Source organism: Micropterus dolomieu, linkage group LG03 (genome assembly GCF_021292245.1).
Source record: "Micropterus dolomieu isolate WLL.071019.BEF.003 ecotype Adirondacks linkage group LG03, ASM2129224v1, whole genome shotgun sequence".
Taxonomy (NCBI): Eukaryota; Metazoa; Chordata; class Actinopteri; order Centrarchiformes; family Centrarchidae; genus Micropterus; species Micropterus dolomieu.
Genome location: NC_060152.1, coordinates 24,945,762 through 24,958,771, shown reverse-complemented (window position 1 = coordinate 24,958,771; position 13,010 = coordinate 24,945,762). Strand labels below are relative to the sequence as shown.

Here is a 13,010-nt window from a genome sequence, read left to right as displayed (position 1 = left end):
AATTAAACACAAGCTAAAAACCTAAATATCATTGCGCATTTTTAAAAACAAATGTACAATAGCATGCTGGCACGCAACACACCTCTGAGGTGCCAGCACGGATATTTGAACATGTCAAATCTGCGGGCAGATGAACCACGCTGTACTGAGACCGGATACAACAGTGACATGAGGAACTGCACCTGCAGGATAAAACTGCAGCCCGTAAGAGAAAAGATACCCTTTAACAGGCTACACAGATATCCATTAATTCATTCTCATAGCTTTAGAACAAATGAATAAAGATGGCAGAACGATGCCACAAAGGTCAGACACACTTTGCAAGCTAGCACACTTTGCAAGCTAGCACACAGACTAGCCAGAACCAAGAAGGAGAGCACAACTGAGAGGATGCCCTCAGTTACAAAGAAGACCACAGACTACCTTCACACAGAACTTGTTGCTCTTCATCCATCTCTTCCTCCTCCTCCAGTTCTGTGCTTGCATGACTGGGAAGACAGACATACTCCTCCTCCTCTTCTTCTTCTTCCACCTCCTCCTGCTCTATGCTTCCATGACTGGGTAGGCGAACGTATTCCTCTTCGTCCTCTGTCTGGTTGGAGTACTCCAGCTTGTCCTCAGCACCAGCAACTCTGAGCAGTGCCATCCTCCACTACGGTGCCAAGGCTAACCACTATATCGCGAAGCCTGCAGGTGCAACGCCATGGCTTCTACCTGTGCTGTTGCATATGTGGGTGTTTTACTCTATGAATCATTACCTAATCTCTGCGTGCCTGGATGTTAAAATAAACATCTAACAAAGTGTTTGTTCCAAAGAGGACAGTAAAACCTATATATCTCTCCAAACACTCCATTATACCTGACTGGCATAGTGTGTATATCTGTCAAGTACCAGGTAATGTCAGCTGAGTGAGTGTGTGTCATTTGTCCCCTGTTGTAGTTTCGTGAGACAACCAGTTAACATGACTCCTCCCCATCTCTTCTGTGGCTGGACAGTGACTGGCCTACTCCACTTTACCACAGAGAGAGGGGGTGAACACACACACACACACACACACACACACACACACACACACACGGCGGTCAATCATCTTTTTGAAGCAAAAAAACTAGGTTCAAATAGATTAAACACAACAGATGAGAGCATTTAAAATAATGTGTAAAATGTATCTTTATCCCTGTGATCCTCAACCTGTAAACCTTTTCTATGTAAAGGGTTGAAATGGTTCAGGCTGGCACCAACAGGAGCAAATCAGACACCTGTTTGTCAGGTAGGCCTCATATCCAGTGAAAGCTAGTCCTTTTAACCCCCCTCAAGTGAAAGGTATTTTGGTACAGTCCAGTTCAGCCACTATGGTGACACTGAGAGCACAGCAAACAATAATAGACGTGCACCCGTATCCAGGGTGGGGCCAGTCACAGTGTTATGGGTGAATGTCTTTACACATATTTAACTTCCTCCTTGAAAGGGAGGCAAAGGATCACATGAATGCAGAAATATTCAAAGCAAGTTTTAATATGCACCATACTTTCATATTAATGGACAAACGTCTATAGAAAAGTTTTAGCATTTTCCCTCTCCTTAATCACTCTAGACAATAATTTACATTACATTTAGCTGATTTAATAATAATATATGATATAATGTAAAGCAGAAGAGAAACAATGTTTACTTTTCTTTTTAATTGGAAAAATATGTTTATTTCACAGAAATGAGAGGGGGTTCTGGTAAGAACCAGGAATCTTTTTACAATTCGGGGTGGTGATGTGGCAGTGGATAAGACGCCTTTGGTGTGAGAGACCAGGGTTCAATTCCCCACTGTGACACGTCCACCAATGTGTCCCTGAGCAAGACACTTAACCCCTAGTTGCTCCAGAGGCGTGCGAAGTCTGATATATATAGCAATTGTAAGTCGCTTTGTATAAGTGTGTCAGCTAAATGAATAAATGTAATGTAACTCCTGCCATATAAACTGATATTTTACCCTATGACTGAATTATATTACATTCACTTTTTTAAAGTGGAGATGTACAGCTGGTGGAAATTGGGAAGCATTTTTTAAGGTTTTCAGATAACAAGCAGCACCCAGATGCAAACAGAGCAAGAGCATGCATACTCCAAAAAAGACAGGGCTAAGAGTGTGGTATCAGATCCCAGACCTGCTCACTAAGTGTGCGCTGCATTAACCACTGAGCTAACCACTTGGCTAACTGTGTGGCTTGAAAAACAACTGAAATCCAACAAATGGCATAAAATCCAGTGATTTATAATCATGTGAATTGAAGAGAAAGTTTACTTTTCCTCCTTAAGAAACTAGGAATAGATATTTAAGCTCTAAATTCATTTCAAAAATATCTGAAATACAGAAAGAAGCATTTCAAACTCCCGCCCTGAAAACTGGCACAAAACTTTAAATGCAAGAAAAGACATAACTGGGTCAAGTTGATTAGGCTGTGCAGCATGTTCAAAGGGGGTTTCTGGAAAATTGGACACAGAAGGACGAGCCTGTCCCCCCTCTGGCTAACTTTAAAAGTATCATAAATACCAACTAAGCTGCTCCCTGCAGCATATTTTGCTTGTTATTCCATTTTAGTTAACCATTAAAGTTGAAATAGCCTCTAGCCTTGCGGCCTGATGACCTAAGATCAGCAGATTATAACCTTTATCACATCATTCAAATGTGTTCAGTTGAGACTCAATGGTTAATCAACAGAAGGATACTGCTCAGTCAAAAGAGCATCAGTCGCACTGCTGGGTACCGGACAATGTACATTTGAATGAAATATGCCAAAATAACTGTCAATACATGACTGTAGACCAATGTCACATGTCTGTCTGAGCTGAGCTAGTGTGACCCGTAAGATCCTTCAGTAATGAACATAGGCCACATCAAAGCAGCCCAATTTTCTGCTCATCAGTCACCGCTCAAGTGTTGTAATTACTGTAATTGGTCTAGAAATCTGATGCCAGCTCAGTACCATTCTGCATGCTTGAGTAAGTCCACTCAATGGCCCAATGGATGCAATGCTGCAGGCAACAAAAGAGGTCCTGGACGAACACTACTTAATGCTTCTGAGCAGTGTTTTCCCTCTCCCATTGCCTTTCTGGTCACATTCCCTCTTTACACTCCACTTGTTTTCCGCTTTCCCTTTTCATACACCCTCCCCCTTTTCACCATATTTGTCTGTTAGATGTCAGTTGAAATGGTCTATACGGTAGTTTGGAAGAAAATTACTAAATTGGACAAGGAATTTACACAAACAACATTTTAGACGGTTACGTGGATATAATCACATTGAAATCAAGAAATCCACCTGCCTAAAATGATTGTCTACTATGTCTCAATGCTCCACATCTCTCTACTTTTGTCCTTCAAGCCTCTTACTGTTTTCTGTGACGCAGAAACCATAGCAACATTGCCATCAGCTCAGCAACAGGAACTACCATCCATCCCACTATCTGACTGAGTAGCACACTGAGTTTCTGAAATACAGCAGGTCATTTCAGAGTTAAGTTAACCAGATTTTGAACTTGCGTGACACATGAGAGACAATCACAATTTGAAAGCTATTACCTACATAGACTTGGGAACAAACACACAGTTTTCAGTGGTTTTTAACAGTTTCTAAAACCACATTAAAACTTAAATGTTAACACAAAAATCCACGTTTTGTCTCCCATCTTCCAGAATTATCCCTCCACCCTGCCACATCCCCACTGGAAGAATAGTTTGCCCTCTTTCTCTGCCCCGACCCTCTGTACTGGTTTGCCCCCCATCTATCCAGCCATTTGTTTTGAAGGCTTCTAAAAGTGCCAAAGAATATTTGGCCGGCTGGCTGCTATTGACAAGGGCGGCTTAGAACAGCATGCAAATCATTGAGCTAAATATAAGCCAACCTACTTCCACGTCCCTCCCTTGCATATCTCAGAAACCAAACCAGCCGCTTTTCTATTTCTGCCTCTACATTCCACAAAAAGATTTGTCAAAGAAACTGCATGTCCCCTCTCATTTGGTTGCTGATCATTTCAGCATCAAGCACAGTCGAAATCAAACCTGGGTTAGCTGCCTCAGCTAAATAATACTGCACAGCTCCCACTGGGGAGGTGTTGAGCAGTCTCAAACTGTTACATAACAATTTCTACAGAGCATCCATGACACACACGCCAACTATAGTGCATGCACATTATATATACATATCAAACTTTCATTTCATTAAATGCATGGTTCATTTCTACCAAAATACACCACTATCAAATTCACAAAAAAGCACAGGTGTTCAGGTGAATGGAAAGAAATGAGCGCAGGTTATAGTTGCATTGAGCACAATGAATTACACAGCACATCAAGGCATGGACCATAACCAAGTTGCCTTACAAGACAACGGAAGAGGGACACAGATCAATTTGTGTGGATCAATTTGGAGAATCATTGTCCACACAGGTTACATACTGTAGATACTGCAATACAGAGACAATACAAGCTGTCACAATAAACTGGGTTAACTGAGTTTTGTTCTAAAAAAATGGCATTTACATGTTAAGGTTGCCTAATTTAGCAATACCCGCACATGGAGATTATCTGACTTTCTCTCTACAAACTCAGCTTCCATTCATTCAATGTAGCAGCAGCAGCCTGTATCTTCATTACTTGTCTCTTCCCACCTTAACAGTTTTTGTCATCTGTGACTTCTATTAGTCTCTCCAGGTCTGTGATAACCGGGTAGCTAACATCAGCACAAACTGCCCTCTTATATGGACTCAAACAAAAAGGAAACACAACCATCTCCAGTCCCACTTACACCCACAGCGAGTCATATAAGCTACTCCGTGGCCCTATTTTAGAAGCCACACTGACTCAGCAGCCACAGAGCACCTGTTACAACACCTACTGTATCCAGCACCCACTACCCTGCTGTAGCATCAGCGTCAAAGCCGCTGTGTTTGTCCTCACTGTAACATCTGCCTTGATGTTTTCTTGTGAATGCCAGTCCACAAGGTCACATTCTCTGGGTTGTTTTGAAACAAGCAGGGTTTAGTTGAAGGACAATAAAGGTAATTCATCTTTTTGGAGCTTAAATACTTTATAAGGCACTTGTTCTATATTGTTGAGGGTAGACACATCTACCTATTCACCAGCCTTATTTAATGTTGTTTAATCCTGCCACTACCTCCCTTCACTTTAATCTCTTTAGTCTGTGTGTCAGCAGAGGACACGTTATAAATCCTGGTCAGTGGTTATCAACCGTATTACAACACATATGCATGGTGTTATGAAAGCACTTCATTTATACTTATTTACTATTTATGAACTTTGATTTCCACCTCACCTACCAAGAAGCACTTTCTACCATTCATTCGGTTTCAGTTTATAGCTATGTTGCACATAAGCAGAGGTCTGGATCTAATACACTGTGCAGCCAACAGCTCACTTGTTGTGTCAGTGTAGTTTCTAGACAGCGCATTTTTACAGTATACAGCAGCAGTTACACCAAAGCCATCCCTGCTGTGAGTATTTCTGTCTCCCACAATTCAGTATCTCAGTACTATCCAATTGACACTACTATATTATATATATATATATATATATATATATATATATATATATATATATATAATGTCCCTCTTACACATCTCTACCTAGCCAGTAATATCAGTGCCATTGGTAGTTTGAGTCATCACCTCAACAACTAGACGCCACTGCACAAACCTCCAGCAGATTCTTGTCTTACCATCAGTACACTCTTCATAGTACCAGTCCAGCTCGTAGTAGTCTGCCTTGACAAACGCTCTGGTGTGGCCTCGTCTCTTCATCCTCACTGCTCTTACAAATAGCTGTATTGTTTCAAACGTCCCGGCATACTTCGCTGTAACATCTCTGGCAAATCCAGTGTCTCAGCATGCGTGCGTAGAGACAACAAGCTGATGCCTGGGTCTTACCAGTTACTGATAGTGTCCATTCAGTCAGTCAGTCAGTCAGTGTCTAGTGCTGCTATCCCAGCATGCTTAGCAGATACCAGCTGGCCCACGGTCATTACTGGTGCCAGTCTGCCCATTCTCATCATATGTCCTTTCCGTCCCACACTCATTAGTAGCAAACTGTCAGCGTATTACACTCCATATTTGTTGTGGTGCTGGTGCCATTTTTGCGTGTCATCCCACAGAACGGTTACTTGCGTCATCAGTTGTCAGCAGAAAAAAAAACAGTCACTTTATTGTGCTTTTGTCCATCGTTATCGGTTTACAGTTTCAGCAATTTGTGTCAGTTGGAATCTGCCCTCTACCGTCAATCTGTGCAGTCTCTCTCTGACTTTTGCCGTCTGTCTGTCTTCCTTCGTTTCTGTCCAACAATTTTCCTCATTCACTCCAAAGCTTCAGCAAATGTACCAGGTCCTCTATCCTCTCATCCATTTATAGCTTCCTGTCTATTTATCTTCCTGTGCTCCTGCCGGTCTGTCCTCTAACCGAATCTTTCTGAGGTCATATTATAACGGTTGTCTACTCTTTTGTAACGGTCCTTGCTCAGTGGCAGTTCTAGCTCTGCACATGGACCACTGCATCTCTAACAATGACTCAATAAACAGAGATACAGAGAGTGAGGGAGAGCGAGCGAGCAGCAGCAGTAGTCACGGGTTTTGCAGCAGAAATGATGATAATCATGACACGGTGAGGAGGGGCGGGGTAAGAGGATGCCTGCAGCCAATCAGAGGGAGCAGTGTCACACGTTTGCTCCCGCCCTCCATTTGTATGTGAGCATCTCCCTCTCCTCTACTGTGTCCTTCTCTGTGGTTGCTATAGTAACGGGCTCAGACTCCAATGCTCAAGGCTGAGCAGCAATAGCATGTGAAAGCTGTTAGCAGGAAACCAGTGCAGTGTTGGCAGAGGTGACGTGGCTAACCCCAAAATGAATGAACACAATGGGTATTTAAGGATTAGCTGGGGAGGGATAAAATGAGCTCAAGCACGGGAGACACAACAATGATGTGTCAGAGCAAAGGCAAAATACTGTCCACCTAATGACAATATGAACAAAATTCAATGTCAACCAGCTTGAATTTTCCAACAGAGACTACCACACATATTATGGATAGATTAAATATACTATAGTATAAGTACATTTTCTACTACTTACAGATTGAAGCAAACACAAGGTCAGGACCCACAGCTATCAGGCTAATGGTAGAGTCACAAACTGGTGCTTACATGGGAGCAAGTTGGCCTTAATAATATGTGTTTATGATGTGTAAAAAACGCAACTCCTGCTAATGAAGTGACTAGCATACAGTTCAATGCTAACGAAACACGACGGGTCACATAAGTGCTCCAGATTTTACTTGTGTAATGCAGTGAGGTTGCATCAGCCCCCAGTGACAGATTCAGTTACAGTTTGCCATTTGTTACTACTGTACATTAATACCTTTATGGTCATTACTGCAGGACAGTGACATATACAGCCATATTTTGTATGAATAGAAATATATATATATGGAATAATATTAAATCCTATGACGACTTAGGCAAGTTTACAGTTGTTACATCAAATAAAAAGATGAAATAATACTAAAAGAAGAAACAATACAAGCCATTAAATATAGATCTCAAACTAACCTTAAACTGATATGAAAAGGAAAGGACGCCTATGTATCACATAAGTATATAATAACATACCTTCAAGAGCACAGGTAGTGAATTTCCACTGGTCTCTTCAGCTGATAAACAGATACATTATAGCTCAAAGGGCTATGGGAACGTCCCTCAATCAGACAACTCGTCTCCTCTGTTTAGTGACACATTTGGGTGTGATGTCATCACTACATGAAGTTGCGCTCTATTGGTCAATCCAGGTTACATACTTATAAATCAGTAACAACTCGAGTGATGTAACAGAGGGCAAATTACCCCGTGAATTCATAGTGGTGTTAAACAATGTAACGAATGGGAGCTCTGGGTAAAGCTGAATGGTAGTTGAATAACTACGTTAGGTTATACGTTATGTGCTTTTCAGATGTTTATTTGTAACTCAGCACAGCACCAATGAAACAAAGCTTTATGACCAGGATGACAGCAATATGACCTGTCCCTGCTCATTCATGGCCCTTAGGGTGTAGATACCCGCCATCTGTTTGAGGCAATTATGAGAAGCAACATGTTTCCAATCGGGGAAAAAACTATGTGGAGAATACAGTTGATAATAAAGCACTAAAGCAACATTTAATATTTAGCAAAACACCCCTTGCAGAATGTTTCATGCCATTTCTTATGTAACATAATTTTGTTATTGCCTCTTAGCCTGGCTCGCTATGATGAATGTCAAGGCCGACGTGACCATCCCGACATGGGGCATCAAGGTGAAGTTACAGCTCTCAATCAAGCCCGTTTTATAAGACGCCAGATCTAATTTTAGAAACAGTTTTTACCCTGAGTCACAGTTCAAGAAGACATGAATTACTGAACTGCATTATTGATGGTAAGAAAACCCACTTTACGTTCCCTTGGTTTGCCATGTGCAGTGTTTGCACGTGTTTTATGCAAGTCTGTGTGTATTTATTTGCTTCCAATGGTGTGCGTGTGGTTTACAATTGGCATAGATGTCAACCCCAAAGCAGCGCTTAGCCTGATGAGCAAACACATGCATAAATGTACAACATAAGGCTGAGAGTGCAACAGAGATCATAATATCAACCAGCAACTGTTATAGCAACTGTTGCGCCCACACTCTGAAGGGCAGATGTCCCTCTCTCTCTCTCTCTGATTCCTACTTGCACAAGGTCAGTATCTCCCACCTCTCAGTCTTCAATCCTCATTGTCACTCTCATAGCAGTTTCCTGAAGATTAAACCTCCAAATAACGTTATCCATCCCTAGTGTTTGCCATAAGTTTGGTGTTAAGAGTAACAACACACGTCAATTTCAGGAACACGCTAAAATATTAACACCTGTATGTTTAGTATGTTTGATATTTGAGAAGTTGGCAGTAAGACTAAGCATGACTAACCAGCTTCGTTCATCCAATGTGGGATCACAAAACACTTAAATCCTCAGATTTTGGGTTTGGAGAGAGGAGATTTTGCAGAATTACATTCGGAAATCAAATACTCACTTCAACAGTCATCATCGTATTTAGAAGAAAACTGGCCAATGTATTTTTACACTAAATCTTAAATCAACAGTATGTGATGAACTTACAGAAGTATTTGAGAGTTTCCTCTATCTGTTCAGTAGTCAAGTCGAGGGAAGAGTCCGGGTCCACCAGTGGCGTGTGCAGCCAATCATCTTGGTCGTAGCCGAAGATGGTGTCGGCCCTCAGCTTGTAGACTGGCAGCTGTTCCTCCAATAAGCTGATAATCTCAAGCTCCGGCAAATCAGTACTGTTACAGACATCTGCGAAGAGAGAGAGAAAGACAGAGGCTGTACAGTATTTGTTCTTTTCTTTCACAATAAGTTTAAGTCATTATAAATAGGCACCACCTATTGGCAGTGGACAAAGATCATATTGTCTTCAGCAGAGATAAAGATTTATGACCGGTGTGGCAAAATGTCATCTCTGAGTATATAACAAGTTAGATTATATAATCATTTAAATCCATACCAACAAGACATTTCATCTATTAAAACTGAAAGTATAGGATGCCCTCTAGTGGTAAATTGAGGAACTAACCCTCCACCCACCACTCCTTGCATCTACTGTGTAGCACTTAAAAATGGATACCAACTGAAGGTAAGGTTCATCATTTACTTACTTGCCACAACTTTGTTATTGGCTGCAATAATTTATTCAAAACTCAAACTATAGTAATGCAACAGTATTGCAACCAACAAACACACACATTTGTTTCATCTGTGTTTTACTATATCATATTCCACTGTATTTACTTCTCTGATAACTGTGTAGACAGCTGATAGAGGTTCAGTATCTATCTCAAAGCCAAGTCTGAACAGCAGATGCACAAGTGGAGACTATTTGAGGGCCAGCCTCACTACTTACTATGAAACCCCTGTCTATGAAAAGACATTAATAAAACAAGAATGGACACTTCAAGAATTACTAGATTAAAAGGAGTCTTTTAAACATTCACAGATAAGTACAACTACAGACTAACAAGAACCAAACAAACAGCTTCTGCTACTTTTATTTATTCCATAACAGGTAAAAAAATAAATAAAAGACCTGAAATCATTTATACATCACAAGAAGTCATCTTTGACATGTCAGCTTAACCGGTCTACAAACTCACTGTATCTCCTTAAGAAAAGTCAACAGCAGCCTGACCACTGAGCAACCACTGAGGCAATCAGAGAGGCATATTTGTGTGCTGCTATGGAAAACTGGAAAATGATCTTACCTAAGCTTTCAGCTATGTGCCTCCCAGTTCACACATGAGTTTAGAGTACTATTAAAAAGGGGCATCCGTGTAGGACTCTATTAGAGAGCATATCCTCTCTGTCCACACACAGAATTGAGGTTTTAGTCACTTTTTCTACAGAAATGTGGAATTTAGCTCACACATAGACTGAGAATTAACATGCAGCAGTAGTCTGCCTCCCTCTGTTTCTGGATCTGTCTGTCTACATGTACGTCTCGCTAACAATGTTGTCTCTCACAGTTTGTTAATCCAGACTGAATGACTAACTGTGCTGAAAAGGGGAAAAACACACACACACACACACACCCCAGCTGGGGAATCATTCATCAAGCTCAGCCAATGAGGTTTCAACACAGAAGTAAGTTGCAATTCCTTACAATGCCACTAGAGAAGGGACATTTTACCATTACGTTTTTACTCATTTGTGCTACCTGAGCATGAATATAGTGTGTTGATCCTCAGAAAAAGATGATTATTATTGTCTTGAATCTTCCTTTTACACAATCTCTCTTTACTAGACAAAATCTTTTTTGCACTTTAATAACAACGCACAGAATCAGTGGTGCCTTTTGGGAAACACCATTCATATGTTAAATCCCAAACCATTACCCCTGAACTAAACTAAATCAATATCATTACAAATACCATTATGAAGATAATAAGCCAGATCTGTACTTCTATTAAGTGCCCCTGTGAAGCCAAAAAACATATAAAAGGTTTAATGTCAACTTCTGGAAGTCATCTTAAAATTGTTTGACCACAACCCTTAATAGCATTTGCGCAAACCTGATCCTGACGGGGATGTTGTTGGTCAGAATCACAAAAGTTCTTCTTCTGTGCTGATACGAAATATGACCAGTGCCCTTCAGCTCCTAAAATGAGTACTGATAGGATGAGGATAATAATAGCACAAACTCTTTGGTGCTGTGTGTGCTGACAAAAGGTCAATAGCGATGGCAAAAAGTGTGTGTATGGGTTTGTGTGTCCATGTTGATGTTGTATTTAGTAAAACAAATGTGACAGCTTTGCAGGCGCCTTGTATGCATTAATTTCTCTAATTTTCATTTGACTGGATATTATCTTAAAACTGTATTGCTGAATAAGTTAAAAAGAGTGCAAATTTTTATTACCAGGGTAGTCCAAAGTACAATGTGTTGTTGACTAGTGTTTTGTACTGCTGCTCTCTGTCAGACAGTGACCTGCATCACATGATATCTACAGACCACCAATAATGAGCAATGCAAGGACTGCTTTGCAAAGGAGCACCTTGTAGAAACCAATTCAAGTTTTAACTTTCCTAATTGTTTCAATTCAGATTTGGGATCAATGAACAAAGTTGATATACGACCACAAGTTCAACACTGAAATGTAAATATAGACTAGGGTCATACCAATATTAAAGCCACCAACGCAAGAAAGTTCAAGTTCAAATGTAAAAATAGTCACACGGTCAGACTGAGCAATAAACACACCGACATGTGCAGAGGACACAGTCAGAAAGACAGGAAGACTGACGGACAAGTGTCAAAGATAAGGTCATTCTGTAAGCTACAGAAATACACCGATAACAACAATTACAATTACACAGATCCATAAATACAATGGACAATTTTGTGAAACTAAGGCAAATCAATCCACTAAACGATTAAGTTCAAGGAGGACTGCCAGTGTTAAACTGCCTTAACTATCAGTGGTCCCTCACAAGTCCCAACACTCCAGCTATTTTATAACTAAGTGTAGTATAAGTGGACTGAGACCCAAAATGAGGTCAACAAAGAGAGGAAGGATATGCAAGCACAAGGGCTCGTATCAAACCCACTACACACAGTGTTGGTGTCAGACTGGAGAATCATTTAGATAAGATTTTAGAAATGTTGCTAAACACTAATAGTACAAGTTTATATCCAAGTGCAGCGCCTGTCCAACATGGTCGCCCCCTGTAAAGAGCACAGTAGCGCTACTTGTGGTCAAAAGTTAGTTAAAGAGCTAAGTTGACCTTTCTATGATAATTTAACCTTAAAAGACGATTCTTTTAAAAGTTCAGACATAGGCTTGAAAATACAAATAGTTAACTTGTAAAGGCAAATCCATGAAGTGTCCTTAACTATACAAGAGACAACTCGGGGGAGAAAACAGCTGACTGATTCACAGGAAGACAGAGCGCAAGACAAACAAACAAAGGGAAGATCGAGAGATAGTGACAGTGAGAGAAACGCTATCCAGATGTTAGCCAGACTGTGCACAGTGTACTCACTCATGGCGCCTGAAGCCCGACAACCACCAACTCTCCTGCCCTCCAATCACATTTTCCACTGGATCAGGAGAGGGCAAGGTCGCAAGAAGTAACAAAGAGAGAAAGAGCGTTGGGAGGGGGCGAGGCAGGAAGAACAAGAGAGAGGGTGCTAAAAGTTTTAGAGGACGGCACTGGGTGTTAAGAGACAGAGAATGAGAGGAAAAGAGGGAGGGAGGAGTGAAGAGGAGACGAGACCCGAGCCAAACTGGTTCGTCATGCCTGACATGCCAATGACGATATCCACATGGACCGCCCTGTGCTTGCTCCCCCCCCCCTCTCTCTTCCTCACTCTGACAGCCCACAAACCCAGCTGGACTCGCTGTACTCGCTGTACAAGCTGTACTAAAGACCCCCCC

The 13,010-nt window shown here is 41.2% G+C and overlaps 1 protein-coding gene across 4 annotated transcripts in view; it reads right to left on the bottom strand.

Moving 5' to 3' along the window:
- trak1a (trafficking protein, kinesin binding 1a) overlaps positions 1 to 13,010 on the bottom strand; it is a 37,047-nt gene that overhangs the window by 19,433 nt on the left and 4,604 nt on the right. For 2 of the 4 annotated variants that reach the window (XM_046043692.1, XM_046043694.1), the window contains exons 1-2: positions 12,616 to 12,762; positions 9,184 to 9,378 (exon numbers count right to left, since the gene is read on the bottom strand). In XM_046043692.1, coding sequence (XP_045899648.1) covers positions 9,184 to 9,378; positions 12,616 to 12,619 — 199 coding nt within the window. In that variant the 5' untranslated portion in view covers positions 12,620 to 12,762. Of the gene's footprint in view, positions 1 to 9,183; positions 9,379 to 12,615; positions 12,764 to 13,010 lie in introns of those variants that run through there. The other 2 variants (XR_006824289.1, XM_046043693.1) reach the window with 2 other exon arrangements.